General features: G+C 49.2%; 6 protein-coding genes across 6 annotated transcripts; 3 read left to right on the top strand and 3 right to left on the bottom strand.

Annotated features, from left to right (window-relative positions):
- Positions 1-123: 123 nt before the first annotated feature.
- On the bottom strand, positions 124-621 carry VTN77DRAFT_3305 (uncharacterized protein; the record flags this gene model as incomplete). Its single annotated transcript, XM_069419239.1, has 4 exons — positions 124-259; positions 320-329; positions 394-418; positions 478-621. 4 exons carry the CDS (start codon positions 619-621, stop codon positions 124-126), a joined length of 315 nt encoding a protein of 104 aa, XP_069278574.1.
- Positions 622-1,744: 1,123 nt separating this feature from the next.
- VTN77DRAFT_3304 (uncharacterized protein) lies at positions 1,745-4,157 on the top strand (the record flags this gene model as incomplete). Its single annotated transcript, XM_069419238.1, has 6 exons — positions 1,745-1,912; positions 2,092-2,541; positions 2,592-3,355; positions 3,411-3,606; positions 3,673-4,038; positions 4,104-4,157. 6 exons carry the CDS (start codon positions 1,745-1,747, stop codon positions 4,155-4,157), a joined length of 1,998 nt encoding a protein of 665 aa, XP_069278573.1.
- Positions 4,158-5,089: 932 nt separating this feature from the next.
- Positions 5,090-6,503, top strand: VTN77DRAFT_3303 (uncharacterized protein; the record flags this gene model as incomplete). Its single annotated transcript, XM_069419237.1, has 4 exons — positions 5,090-5,126; positions 5,203-5,223; positions 5,313-5,843; positions 5,917-6,503. 4 exons carry the CDS (start codon positions 5,090-5,092, stop codon positions 6,501-6,503), a joined length of 1,176 nt encoding a protein of 391 aa, XP_069278572.1.
- Positions 6,504-7,729: 1,226 nt separating this feature from the next.
- VTN77DRAFT_3302 (uncharacterized protein) lies at positions 7,730-8,737 on the bottom strand (the record flags this gene model as incomplete). Its single annotated transcript, XM_069419236.1, has 4 exons — positions 7,730-8,174; positions 8,230-8,384; positions 8,454-8,506; positions 8,569-8,737. 4 exons carry the CDS (start codon positions 8,735-8,737, stop codon positions 7,730-7,732), a joined length of 822 nt encoding a protein of 273 aa, XP_069278571.1.
- Positions 8,738-9,418: 681 nt separating this feature from the next.
- Positions 9,419-10,611, top strand: VTN77DRAFT_3301 (uncharacterized protein; the record flags this gene model as incomplete). Its single annotated transcript, XM_069419235.1, has 3 exons — positions 9,419-9,602; positions 9,661-9,932; positions 10,018-10,611. 3 exons carry the CDS (start codon positions 9,419-9,421, stop codon positions 10,609-10,611), a joined length of 1,050 nt encoding a protein of 349 aa, XP_069278570.1.
- A 1,007-nt stretch (positions 10,612-11,618) lies between these two features.
- Positions 11,619-12,173, bottom strand: VTN77DRAFT_3300 (uncharacterized protein; the record flags this gene model as incomplete). Its single annotated transcript, XM_069419234.1, has 1 exon — positions 11,619-12,173. The coding sequence occupies one exon, from the start codon at positions 12,171-12,173 to the stop codon at positions 11,619-11,621; it is 555 nt and encodes a 184-aa protein (XP_069278569.1).
- Positions 12,174-12,906: the final 733 nt, after the last annotated feature.

Raw genomic sequence — 12,906 nt, 5'->3', positions numbered from 1 at the left:
GACATTTTAATCGTGACCATCTTAATTCCTTTCCATTAGGTTTGGGATCCCATGATGTCGGGGGTTTACCGACGAACAGACCGTGTTGCGGACGACTCGATATGCGATACCTGAACGGCGAGCTTAGAATTCATTTTCTTCGCCAACAAAATCACCATCGACGGAGACTATCTTATCCTCCTCAATGATCGGATTGAATGCAGCGGATAATGTTGATACACTCTTGATTGCATTGGCAGAAGCCTTTGCTGCAAATCCTCTGGTTACTTGCGTCAGTGACATTGTTCGGGGAGGAGGGGAGGAGGGGTCAAGTTATTACTTGATCAAGTCTAGAAAAAAAAAAGGAAATGTCAGTAAAGAAGAGAATAACCTGTGTAAGGAACCCGAACTTACGGTATTCATGTGTGATAATGCCACCCTGTTGAAGGAGCAGGTCAGTGATGGTAACAAGATGGGGAAAGTGGATATTCAGCATACGGCATCTTGGATGACTTGCTTTGCCTGGCCCAAAATCGAATCTGGCGTATCTTGCGGATAAGTGACGATAACGGACTTCTGTGGCTGGACGGCAAGGGCCACTTGGATGAGGCTGCACAGGAAAACAAAGAGGAACAGCTTCATATTGCTGCTAGGAGTGTGATGGCACTTCAAATAATAGCACTATGCTTGTCAACAGTAGTGTGAAGTCAGTGATAGAACAGTTATGCACACCGTATTAATGATTAGAGGTATCTGCCGGTTGAGATATAGGTCCTTTGCAAGGTCTGGGAGGATCGCAGGAGTGAAGATCAGATGTGTTGCAGGCTAATTGCCACCTAACATCATTTGCGTCACTCGGGATGCGGGACAATGCCAGATTCCCAATAGGCTCGATTCATCCATTGCCTGCTGACTCAGCAGCCCAGCCATGAATCGACTAAGCTAGGAGGTAATTCACTGCACCACAGCTAGACTCTTCTGCTTTTCCTTCCCAGTTCACGCCCCATCCCAACTACCTCCTCGTGTGTTGATTTGTGCTTGCACAGCTTCCATCTCCTTGATCTTTTCCTCATTCTAAATTTTTCTAATCAATTCTTTGTTTCAATTTTGCCTTTCGACTCGTTGCAGTTCAGCGTTGCCTCGTTCAGTTGGCTCTTAGGTGGCTACCCCTTCCCTTCGGACTTGTCCGCCATCTCGACTTCTTTTTTTTTTCGTTCTTCGTACTTCTGCTGCTCTTCTCTGAAAGGAGGCTACTGAGGCAGGATTCTGGAGGCGGATACAGAGCTGTTGGTGGCTTCGGGTTCTCTTTTCACACGGGTTGGAGGTGTTCGCATGACCTGTTGTTGTCTCAGTCCCACGAAGATAGCTAGCAAGCATTCTACAAGTTTCGCCTGTTCATTTCACATTTTGCACTTCCAAGAGATCATTTGAAAAGCACAAAGGAAGGACAAAAGAAATCAAAAGACATTCGGTTTCCCCAGATTGGAACTACGGCAAAAAGGAATTTGATTAAAAGAGGGAAAAGAGAAAAGAAGAAAAAACAGAAGAAAAGAAGAAAAAAAAAGTAACAGGAACATACCGGGAGGGAAAAAAAATAAAAGAAGAAAAGAGAGCAAGGGGGAAAAAGCAAACACAGATCAAGCTCACCAGAATTTATCGTCCTTCAATCAAGGAGAAGGCCTCGTCTTTCTCCCGCGGGTACTTGTCACCAGCGATCTTCTTTCCAAACTTACTGACCCTCCTCGCCTTTGTATATTCCTACATCATGTCGTCGAGCCTTCCATCCGATGAAGTTGCCGAGGACTACAAGAATTCCCTTGAAGATCTAACCACCAATGACAAATTCCAGATCAGCAATTTGACGGTCATAGCCAAAGAAAACACTGAACATGCCTTGGCTATTTCACGAGTCCTGGAGAACCATATTCGTACTGTAGGTGCCTCTCTCCCCCTCTTTTCTGCTGTCGATGTCTTTTTCTGTCTTGTCTGTTGATCTGCTTCCTCTTTTGACCTTTTCTCAGAATCTATTGATTTCGTCTTGTACTATGCCAGGCCCTATGTTTTCGTAGTTTGTTATTTCTTTAAGAAGCGACTCTAATTGTGGTTTTGTAGGCGCCGCCCTCACAGAAACTGCCTGCTCTCTATGTAGTCGATTCGGTTGTGAAGAATGTAGGAACTCCCTACACTCTGTTCCTGGGTCGCAATCTTTACCAAACGTTTATGAATGCATACACACTGGTCGATTCGCAGACACGCAAGAAGCTAGATGAGATGCTCAAGACGTGGAAGGAACCCGTTCCCGGGTCGTTGGATCCCAGGCCCGTCTTCCCTGTTGAAATCACACGCAGTATCGAGAATGCTCTGATCAAGGCAAGAACAGCAGCCCTTCAGCAGCAACAGCAACAACAGGCGAGAAGTCAACAGGATATGCTGCGAAACCGTGGTGTTGCAACGCCTCCAGGTTGGCATGCTCCCACTCCGCCGCGATATCCGCCTTCGTCTGGCTCGAATTATCCTTCCCAGTATGGGGCCAACGGTCATCATCAACCCTATTCCTCTGCTGTGAGTACAGATGTTTCCTTCCCCGCAAGACTGTTCTGACATTCTATCAGGCCGAATCGTATCCTTCCAGATATTCCCAGATGCCCCAGCATTTCTCATCTCCCACGCCTCAGCCTGGTCAGGAGGTTGACCTGGGTGCGCTACATCGCGATATAGAAAGTCTCATATTGACTGCTCGAACCGATTTTGCTAATAACCCTCTTGACTTTTCTGTTCAGCAACGTCTTAAGGCTCTTTTGGATCTTCAGGGAATCCTTCAACGCCAAGAGCTTCCCCAGGACCAGCTCAAACTTGTCCGAGATCAGGTGTCCGCCCTGGCACCGGCGTCAAGACCAGTTTCTCAGCCTTCGTCGAATTTCTCTCAAAATCTTTCTGCCGTCCCAAATCCTGCAGCTCACACTCCAGCTGTTTCCACTCCTCCTCCCCAGGCAATTCCGCAACAGACTCTGCAGCCAAACTTACAGCAATTATTAAATCCTGGAACGCTTGCAGAGCTGATCAAGGCGACAGCGAACCGTCAGCAGCCTACACCACCTCCAGTTGCTAATTTCGTCCCTCAAGTCCAGCAAACCAGCACCCCACAATCTTCTGCTGCAACTCCAGCAGGTTCAGAAAATCCTCTTATCGCAGCACTCAGAGCTCGGGGACTTCTTCCTCCTGTTACCTCCACGCCACCAGTATCCTCTCCTTTTCCTAACCTTCCCCTCATCGTACCTGGTCAAATTCGATATACGCCTCCTGTTGCAAATCCCCAAACCTCAACTACGCCAGATATCACGATCAATGTGCAAATGAGCACCGCATCTATCAAAATGTAAGGTTTATTTCTTCTTCTTGTCTGTGCCTGACGCTAACTGTGAAATTGGTAGTCCTCGACCAACTCTCATAACTAGTCTCTATGAAGCAAAGACCAACAAGTGTGGTACTTGTGGTCGTCGTTTCTTTGCCAATGAGGAGGGGAAGCAGAAGAAAGCACGTCACCTGGATTGGCATTTCAGAACCAACCAGCGAATGGCCGAAGTTGCTAAACGCGGACAGAACCGCAGCTGGTACGTGGATGAAAGGGTCAGTATAGTGATATCCCCTTCACCCATTGGCATTCTGGGCGTTCTCTTGCTGACCCGCAGCCAGGATTGGATCAAATCACGAGAATACGAAGATGACAGCGGTTCTGCGGGGGGTGCAACTGGCACTACTGGAGCGGCAGCCGATAGTGAGGCGGCGAAAAAGAAACCACAGAAGCAGTGGATCCGTGCCCCTAACGATGTTGCGCTGCGGAATGCTCCCTGTCCGATTTGCCAGGAGAAGTTCGAATCCACGTGGTCAGAAGAGGTGCAAGATTGGATCTGGCAGGACGCTGTCAAGGTTGGCAACCGGGTGTACCACGCCAGTTGCTATTCCGAAGTCACCAAAGATGGCACGGCTTCGGGACGGGGAGGGACACCTTCTGGACGGACTGGAACTCCTGATTCAGTGCTTGGCAAGCGCAAGGCAGAGGTGAGTTTTGCATTCGTTGGTAGCCAGCTGTGACTGGGGATTTACTGACTCCCTTCCTACATTAGGATACCGATTCTCCCGGTCATAAGGTTCGAATCAAGACAGAACCTGTATCATGATTTCGCCTACGCGTCTCTGTTGATATTTACTCCATTCTCTACTGTATTTTATTCTACTTGTGGATTTCGACTTCGACACCCTGTTGAATAGGCGGTCCGTTTTTCCATGCGAAATCTTTCTTTGAGCTGGGCTCTGTCAGATACTCATGGATTGATGACTGTACATGTACAGTACAAGGCATAATTTTCGTGTGTGTTCTGAACATCTTTATTCCAGGCATCATGCATTTACAGGCGTGTCACTTGAAAAGGACACGGCAGTCCAGGGTCCTATCTTTTCGGTTCTCCTGTCCATCACATGCATTTAGGATGTATCTAATTGTGTCAAAGGCTAAAAAAAGACGGAAAGTTCATGGTCCGGCCCGGGACAAAGATTAGCAGCTCGGGAAAAAGATCAGGCTTAAATGTCATCGAATTGACCAGTCACAAATATTCTTCATTATTTGGATTACTCCGCGTGTAACGCAGATATCTAGACTCCTCATACCCCAGCATAGCATTCCTGGAACAAAACCTGTGCAGAGTCAAGGGTGGTGGGTCGAATCGGGAAACTTGCCGTTCAATCCATGGATCGGGACGATGAGACGTGCCGCTCCACAGACCAATTACTTGTTTGGAAACCTTGGATGGAAGCATCGAGATTTGCCTAAGTGAGGGTTTTTTTTCCCCCTCAAATCTTCAAAACTTAAAAAGGAAGGCGGGAGGGGAACCTCGAAAGGAGGGGATTAATTATTGTAAGCTACCTACCTACCAGATCAACGAGCTCTTTTTTTTCTCTTCTTCCTCTCCGCCAATTGTCTGAAGTACAGTACATAGCTGGTACATACATACATACATACATACCTACATACATATCCAAGAATCCGTCCCACAAGTAAATAAACTCAATCGTTTTTGAATTCATTGAACGAGCGAGCATCAAAAAAGGAAATATGGCGAAACCGTTCAATGCGCGATGGGGTATTCTGGGTATGCTATTCCCCCCACTCCATTAAGTATGAACCTTGTCAGGTAATCATCTAAGCTAACATTTCCAATTATACAGCTACGGGTGGGATTGCTGAAAGTACGTATTATCGTTCTGCAATGAATTGTTTCGGTTCATTCCATCATCGAGAGAAAGAGGAAAATAGTAACATCTCGCCATTATATCAGCCTTTGTAAAGGATCTCTTGAAAGACCCCAAACTCCGAGGAGCCGACGATGTCACCCACACGGTGACGGCCGTGGCCTCGTCCTCGTCCAAGGCCAGGGCAGAGCAGTTCATCGCTGACGTCAAGATCCCTGCGCCCTGCGCTGCATACGGCTCATACGAGGAGCTCGTCAAGGACCCCAATGTCGACATCATCTACGTCGCCACGCCGCACTCGCACCACTACCAGAACACCATGCTCGCGCTGGAGGCCGGCAAGCATGTCCTGTGCGAGAAGCCCTTCACCGTCAATGCGGCGCAGACGAGGATCCTGTGCGAAACGGCCAAGAAGAAGAACCTGTTCTTGATGGAAGCTGTCTGGACGCGGTACTTCCCTCTCAGCATTCAGGTCCGCGAGTTGATCCAGAAGGGCGAGATCGGTGAAGTGCTGCGTGTTATCGCGGATAATAGCTTTGGAGAAGATGTTGAGAACGTCTGGGGCACGAAACACCGCATGGTGAACAAGGATCTGGCTGGAGGAGCTTTGCTCGACTGTGAGTAATCTCAAATCCTTCGTTTGCACTGGCAAGATTTTTTGGAGATACAGTTAAACTGACTAACGGACAGTGGGTATCTACTCTCTGACCTGGGTCTTCCAGACCCTCTACCACACTCTTCCCCGGGAACAGCGCAAGCCTCCGTCCACAATTGCAACACACATGAGCCCGTACCACCTCACAGGCGCTGACGAGGCGACCACGATGCTCATCACCTTCCCCACGACAACTCCGTCCAACCTGCCCAACCGGACATCGCACGCCGTCGCCATGACACACCTGCGCATCGCGACCGATCCGGACGGGAACAAGTCCGCCCAGCCCGCGATCCGTATCCAGGGCACCAAGGGCGAAATCCAGGTCGATGGACCTGCGTTCCGTCCCACGTCATACCGGGTAATTCCCCGCAAGGATGAGAAGTCCACCGAGCCCGTGTCCATCCGCGAAGTGAAATTCCCATTCCCCGACAACGGCCACGGTATGTACTGGGAGGCGGACGAGGCGGCGCGGTGCGTGCGGGACGGCAAGCTCGAGAGCGAGACGATGCCCTGGGAGGAGAGCATCCTCATCATGGAGGTCATGGATGAGGCCCGCAGACAGGGCGGATTGACCTATCCGGAAAAGATCGAGTCGACCGTCTACCCCCTGCAGCTGTAATGGACATGTTCCCAGCAACGGGGAGAGGGGTAGAAGCTGTACATGCTGCGAGACAAATCCAATGTATGTATGTAGATATAGCATAACGACATAGCGTGATAAGCGGAAATAGGGATTCGAAGCAAAGTCTCTGGGAAATCGATAAATGAGATTCACACGTTCTTCTCGAATGTCAGCTGTCTATCTTCACCTCTGGCGAGGTTTCAGAAGTAACGCACCTTCAACAGAATAGCCCTTGATTCCATTCTTTCTAAAACAAAATGTCATATCCAGCTGCAGGTATTATAAGACTTGCTACAATACCATCACTTCGTCAATCGACAGAAGTTAACTTCGAATAAGCCCACAATTTCTGCCTATTGGTTCATCCATCTATTTCATGTTTTGTTGCAGGACAGTCAGTCAAATTCTATCCATCCACAATCTGACTGAGAGTTAGTTCTTGGTGAGGTAGGTAGGTAGCTCCATTGGAATTTGTGTGTCGGGCACAAGCCTAGCAGTCACAATGTGCCGATACGAGCAAAGGAAGTTTTGATTGAAATCCAGGACGTGTCTGTAATGCAGCCCTGTGGTGTGATCGAGATTTGTGACGCCAACCTGAAGGGAAGAGGAGATTGACTTCATATGTACGTAAAGCTGGTTTGCTTTGTTTGTGGTATATGTATGTACTAGTACACCAGGACCATGGAACAGAAACAGTCCTTATTAATCGGAATCAAGAGCTAATAATACTCTCTGTCCCTGCACTTTGATTGTATATGCATTAGCAGTGCTCACAGAATCTAGTTGACTCAGGACGAGAATTTCACCGTTGTAAGGTTCATTAATGAATCTGGAGAATCTACCACACAAAGGAAATTATATTCGATATTGTTTTTGATATACCGTCCATCAATGCAGATAGTACATACTATACAGGAGCAAACAGTCCCCGCAGCAGTCTTATCCTATGTACGACAGTACGAGTACCGCTTGCTCACTCCTTCTCCCTTCAACCTCCAGTCTGCCACCGAAGCATAAGATAAGGCCAGGGGAATATGAAGATTTTTTTTACCGCATGAGACAGTCATGAGCACACCCATCACACTTTAAGTGACCTCAGGTATATTTCTCAGCTTGTATCCAGTTTTCCCAAATCCAACTGTGGATTGCTTTTTTTTTTGCCTTACTTTTTCAAACCCAGCAAGTAAGAAGTGAAATACGGTAACTGACCTACTGCCGAGGTGTTACCGAGACAAGCCAATCTTGCTAGCGATGGAGTTGGAATCCTTCTCGAAAACACCGAGAAGGCTCTTCCACACCTGACCAGGTTCCTGGCTCGCGTCAATGCCGCGCCAGATTCCAGTCTTCTTGTAGTATTCAACCACAGGGGCGGTCTGCGCGTGGTACGTGGCCAGTCGCTTCTTGAGGGTCTCCGCATTGTCATCAGACCGCTGGATCAAAGGCTCGCCGGTGATATCATCCTTCATGTCTTCCTTGGGAGGATTGAAGATCCTGTGGTACGAACGTCCCGAGGCCGGGTGGATCAGACGACCCGTTATCCGCGCGACCAGCAGCGCATCGTCGATTTGCAGCTCGATGGCGTGGTGCAACTTCTGCTGGCGCTTAGCAAGCATGTCATCCAAACGCTCAGCCTGGGCCACGGTACGAGGGAAGCCATCCAGGATGAACCTGCGCAATTGCTGTCAGTGTCACACGGAAGTCATTCCACAGAGCCATTCATTACCCGTTCTGGCATTCCTTGTTCGTCTCGAGCTCGTTCTTGATCATGTTGACCATGATCTCATCACTGACCAGCCCACCCTGATCCATAATCTTCTTGGCCTCCTTCCCCAGCGGGGTCTGCTTGGCGACCTGGGATCGCAGCATGTCTCCGGTGGCCTGGAAAGGTGATGAAACCGGTCAATTAAAACAGGTTCAACCGAACTTCTCAAGCAGTGTCGAACTTACCAGGTGGCAGATGCAGAATTTCTCCTTGATCTTGGGAGCTTGTGTTCCCTTGCCTGTGTTTCAATGTGTCAGACGACATCAATCGCTAAGCTTGTCCAAGGTCACGGAGACGCACCTGCGCCAGGAGGACCCATCAGGATGAGCCGCATCTGCTGGGAAGCGGATTTCGGCTTGGAATCATTGCTGCCACTGGCCAGACGGTCTTCCAATTGCGCCACGCGCTGTTCGAGCTTGGAGATGATGTCCTTGAGACCGTCGACGGTCTCCTGCGTGATGGGGGCCATATTGGGCTACAGAGGCCGAATTGAATGCGCTCCAAAGACAGGACACAGGAAGGCTCAAGAGAGAAGGAGGTGAGCTGGAGAGGGCGACAACGTCGAGCTCGGGAAATGGAGAGAGGGAGGTAGGAGAGAAATGGCCAAGTTTTAAGAGGCCGAGCGCGAAAACAGGGCGGGCGGAGCGAGAGAGATCGGAGGTAGGCTCCGCGTGTCCGAGGCTCGGACGGAGTACAGGGCAAGGTTAGGCTCGTAGTTAAGCCAGGAACCGCCCCGCCCTGGCTACTAGAGTAGGTACCGCGGAGAGACAGTTCAACGACGTAGGAACAATATCAAGAAGTATATCGTACGGACAGGAATTACAAGTATTATTTCTCCTTCCACATGTATCTCCATGAACTCCGTTCAAACAGCTGTAAGGCTGATCGAATGATTTACTCTATGGCACGTGACAATATGCGCCACTTTCTGCCTCAGGCAATAAGGTGTCATGTGTGGCTGGGCGGAAGCCCGCAGTAGGGCAGTAAGTCAGTGAGGTACGAACAGCAAGCAAGCAGCCTAGAAGCGCCGGAGCTCCCAGATATACCACCATTCCCGGCCTGCCTTAAGTACTGGATTGGACTTCCTCAGTTTGACCATCCGTTTGGGTATTCTTCTTCTACTCTCTTTTGTTTATCCTGTTCCTCCGCCATGCCTGCCACCACGGCGGAGACGCTGTCCCTCGTGACGCGCACCGTCTCCGTTGCGCCCCTCGTCCTCCTCTCCGTTGCAGACCACTATGGACGAACCGCAAAGGGAACGCGAAAACGAGTGGTCGGTGTTCTTCTCGGTCAAAACGATGGCAAGAATGTCCGGGTGTCGAACAGTTTCGCTGGTGTGTACAAGCCCTGTTTTCTGCCGTGATCCACCATGGTTGCTGACCAAGAGATCAGTCCCCTTCGAAGAAGACGAAAAGGACCCGTCTGTGTGGTTCTTGGATCACAACTTTGTCGAGTCCATGAATGATATGTTCAAGAAGATCAACGCCCGGGAGAAACTAATAGGATGGTACCACTCCGGACCGAAGCTGCGGGCCTCAGACCTCGAGATCAATGAGCTCTTCAAGCGATACACCCCCAACCCATTACTGGTCATCATTGACGTGCAACCAAAGGAGGTTGGCGTCCCGACGGATGCATACTTTGCGGTGGAAGAGATCAAAGATGTGAGTCACTCTGTCCGTTGACTTTTGGTCACGGACGACGTAAAGGCGCGGGGCCAGAAGTAGCCAGGGCTTACATACAACACAGGATGGCACAACCACGTCCAAGACCTTCGTTCATACTCCATCCATAATCGAGGCGGAAGAGGCAGAGGAAATCGGTGTGGAACACCTGCTCCGCGACATCAGGGATGTGGCCGTAGGAACATTGTCGACCCGCATAACCTCCCAACTGCAGTCATTACAAGGTCTTCATCTCCGATTGCGAGACATCGGCCAGTACCTGCAGAAGGTCATCGACCGCGAGCTACCCATCAACCATGCCATCCTGGGGAATCTGCAAGATATCTTCAACCTCCTTCCGAATCTGTCAGCCACCCCGTCAGCCAACGGGGAGAACCAGATTGAGAACAGCGAACTCGTCCGGGCGATGAGTGTCAAGACGAATGACCAACTCATGGCTATCTATCTCAGCAGTCTGATCCGTGCGATCACGGCATTCCATGACTTGATTGAGAATAAGATTCAGAACCGCCAACAACAGGAAGAGAAGGATGGGAAGAAAGAGGAAGAAGCCGCCAAGGGTGACAAGGATGCTAAGAAACAGAATGAGACCGCCAATGGCGAGCAGAAGGGCGAGAAAGATAGCAACAAGGAGAAGAGCAAGAAAAAGGGCTCGTGATGGACGATAGACATGTTAATCGATCAGCTGGGCATCGTCTAGAGGGGGACATGCTTGTGTTTTTGCATTACAGAAATGTAATTCTATCAAACAATCTTTCGGGAGACGAGATCCGTCGTTTTCTGGCTCGTCGAAACAAAAGATCTGATGTTGGCAACTTGGGACTATTCAGCCTAATTTGTAAAACTATATGCTAGAATATCCACCAGAAAATGGAGGATTGAAAAGCACTCAACTAAGAGGAGATGCAATTTCCTGGGCCCGGATGTGTATAGACATGGAGGATATCGTACAGAGTACTGTGGTCCACAAGGCAATCAGTCATGGGAGTCCGTGACTTGGCCTCTGACCGACCGCCATCTATCTGCATGCATGCTCTCGATTGATGGTCTAATTATCATTTCCACAGTGTCACTGCCGGTTGTTGATTTATTCAACGTGATCATTACCGCCTCGCCTGACTCTGTTGTATGTACGATGGCCACAATTCAAAATTTGCGTGCTGGAAATGGGTCAAGTCGATGGATGGGGAATACTCCACTATACATGTATGTACGCCCTGGATTCAAGACATAGTACCCCATTAGTCGAAAGATTTCCCTCTTGATCTGTTCTGTTTGTACAGACTTTTGACTGTCGATGCTTGACCGAAAGTCACCTTTTGGTGAGGAAGGGGATCGCTCTGTCTCGAGTCCTCTCCAGGTACGTGTATTACCTTTTCTTGGACGTGCATGCATGCGCGGGAATTTCTCTTGACAGTACTATAACAGACCTGAATGTAAGGATTTCCCGTGTGTTGTCGCAAGAGTCAGAATTCCTGGTCCTGACCTGATGGCATGTTGTCTGTGAAATGCCTCCCTTCATTTTCATTTTGAAGCGTGGGAAAGCCTCGACCAAAAAGATACTGACACCATCGGACAAGCAAGTGAACGTTCGAAAAGAAATCGGTTTTCTCTTTTGTTTCCTTTCCAGAACGTAGTCCCTTCAAAGGGTTCAGGGAGTTGCAATCATCCAGCCCACCCAGCGCACCGTCCTGCCAGTTCCGTTGGCGTGACCATACACGTCTCTTCTATCCCATCCCCAAAGAGAGAAGGGCACCGCACCCCCAGCACGCAGGCCAGAAGGTGCTTACATACCGCCAGGGAAGATCTCGAAGGGTCACGGGTCAACGTGCCTCCGAACCAAGACGTTTCATCGTCTGGTAGATAGGATGCGGTGTCCCTGGCTACTTCTGCGTCGTGGGTCTCCACATCTCGAAATGCGGAGAGTGCAAATGCAGGGCAAGTACAATTCCACGAACGAAGACGGACTTCATAGCTCTTTGGAGGCCCTCCTCGCGCGGATGAGAGGGAGCGAACAATGTAGATTTCTTCGTCATCTTGTCTGGTATAAATCCGTTGTGTGATGCCACGCAGTGAAACTTCTCCTCCTCCTTCTTCTGTGCCAGCAGCACTAGCAAGCTCCGACTCCTCTCTGACAATGAACCGTTTCACGAGTCGCCGGTCCAAGATGTCGAGGGCAAGCAGCAGCTCGTTGGGGAAGAGACAGTGCAGAGTGAGCATGAGAGGCTTCACTCTTGACAAGTCAGATGCAGGAAGTCTTGACAGGGTATTCTTGCCCCTCTCGTGCTCTTGATTTCGAGAAAGCAAAGTCCCCGTATGATGATGAGCAGGTCCATCCCTTATCGTTGGGTTATCGAAAGACGCCAACTGGGTTATCAGACTGGTCAGGAAACGGGAGGTACACGGTATTGAAGGAGGAGGACATCCATCATCAGTATCCATCCCAGTGTGGATAATATCACGAATGTCCCTTTGGGATGTTCTGAATGTTGTAATTTAATTCGGTTCCATCCTTTGTGGTGATTAATTGGTCGTCGTTGGGAGTTGAATGCTTGAGTGGATACAAAGGTTATTGGTTGATAATCGATCGATGTTTTTTTTTTGTATACGGAGTGCTAGTTACTCTTTTCTCTACTCCGTAGTGGTTTAAATCTGTTAGAACCGCGAATACAGGCATTGGGTATCTAGGTAGTACCTAAATTATGTTTTTGTCTCAGCATTAATATTACCAGCCAGACATATTATATTATATGCCTGCAAGCGAAGGCTGTAATCAGAAACCTTAGGCAGCAACAACCAATTACCCCGCAGGTGTTGACTTCAACTTCCAATCTATGTAGGTACTCCGTATATCGATCTAGCTTCACCGAAAATTTCTGATCGGAGGAGGGACTCGTTGACTCCGGACATAAGGCTCTTTCAGGTGGTTTACCTACACCTCAGGCTAAATACC

This window comes from Rasamsonia byssochlamydoides, assembly GCF_041956645.1.
Source record: "Rasamsonia byssochlamydoides strain NRRL 3658 unplaced genomic scaffold VTN77scaffold_23, whole genome shotgun sequence".
Lineage (NCBI taxonomy): Eukaryota > Fungi > Ascomycota > Eurotiomycetes > Eurotiales > Trichocomaceae > Rasamsonia > Rasamsonia byssochlamydoides.
The sequence above is the reverse complement of the archived record's forward strand: the minus strand, read 5'-3'. Positions and strand labels throughout refer to the sequence as shown.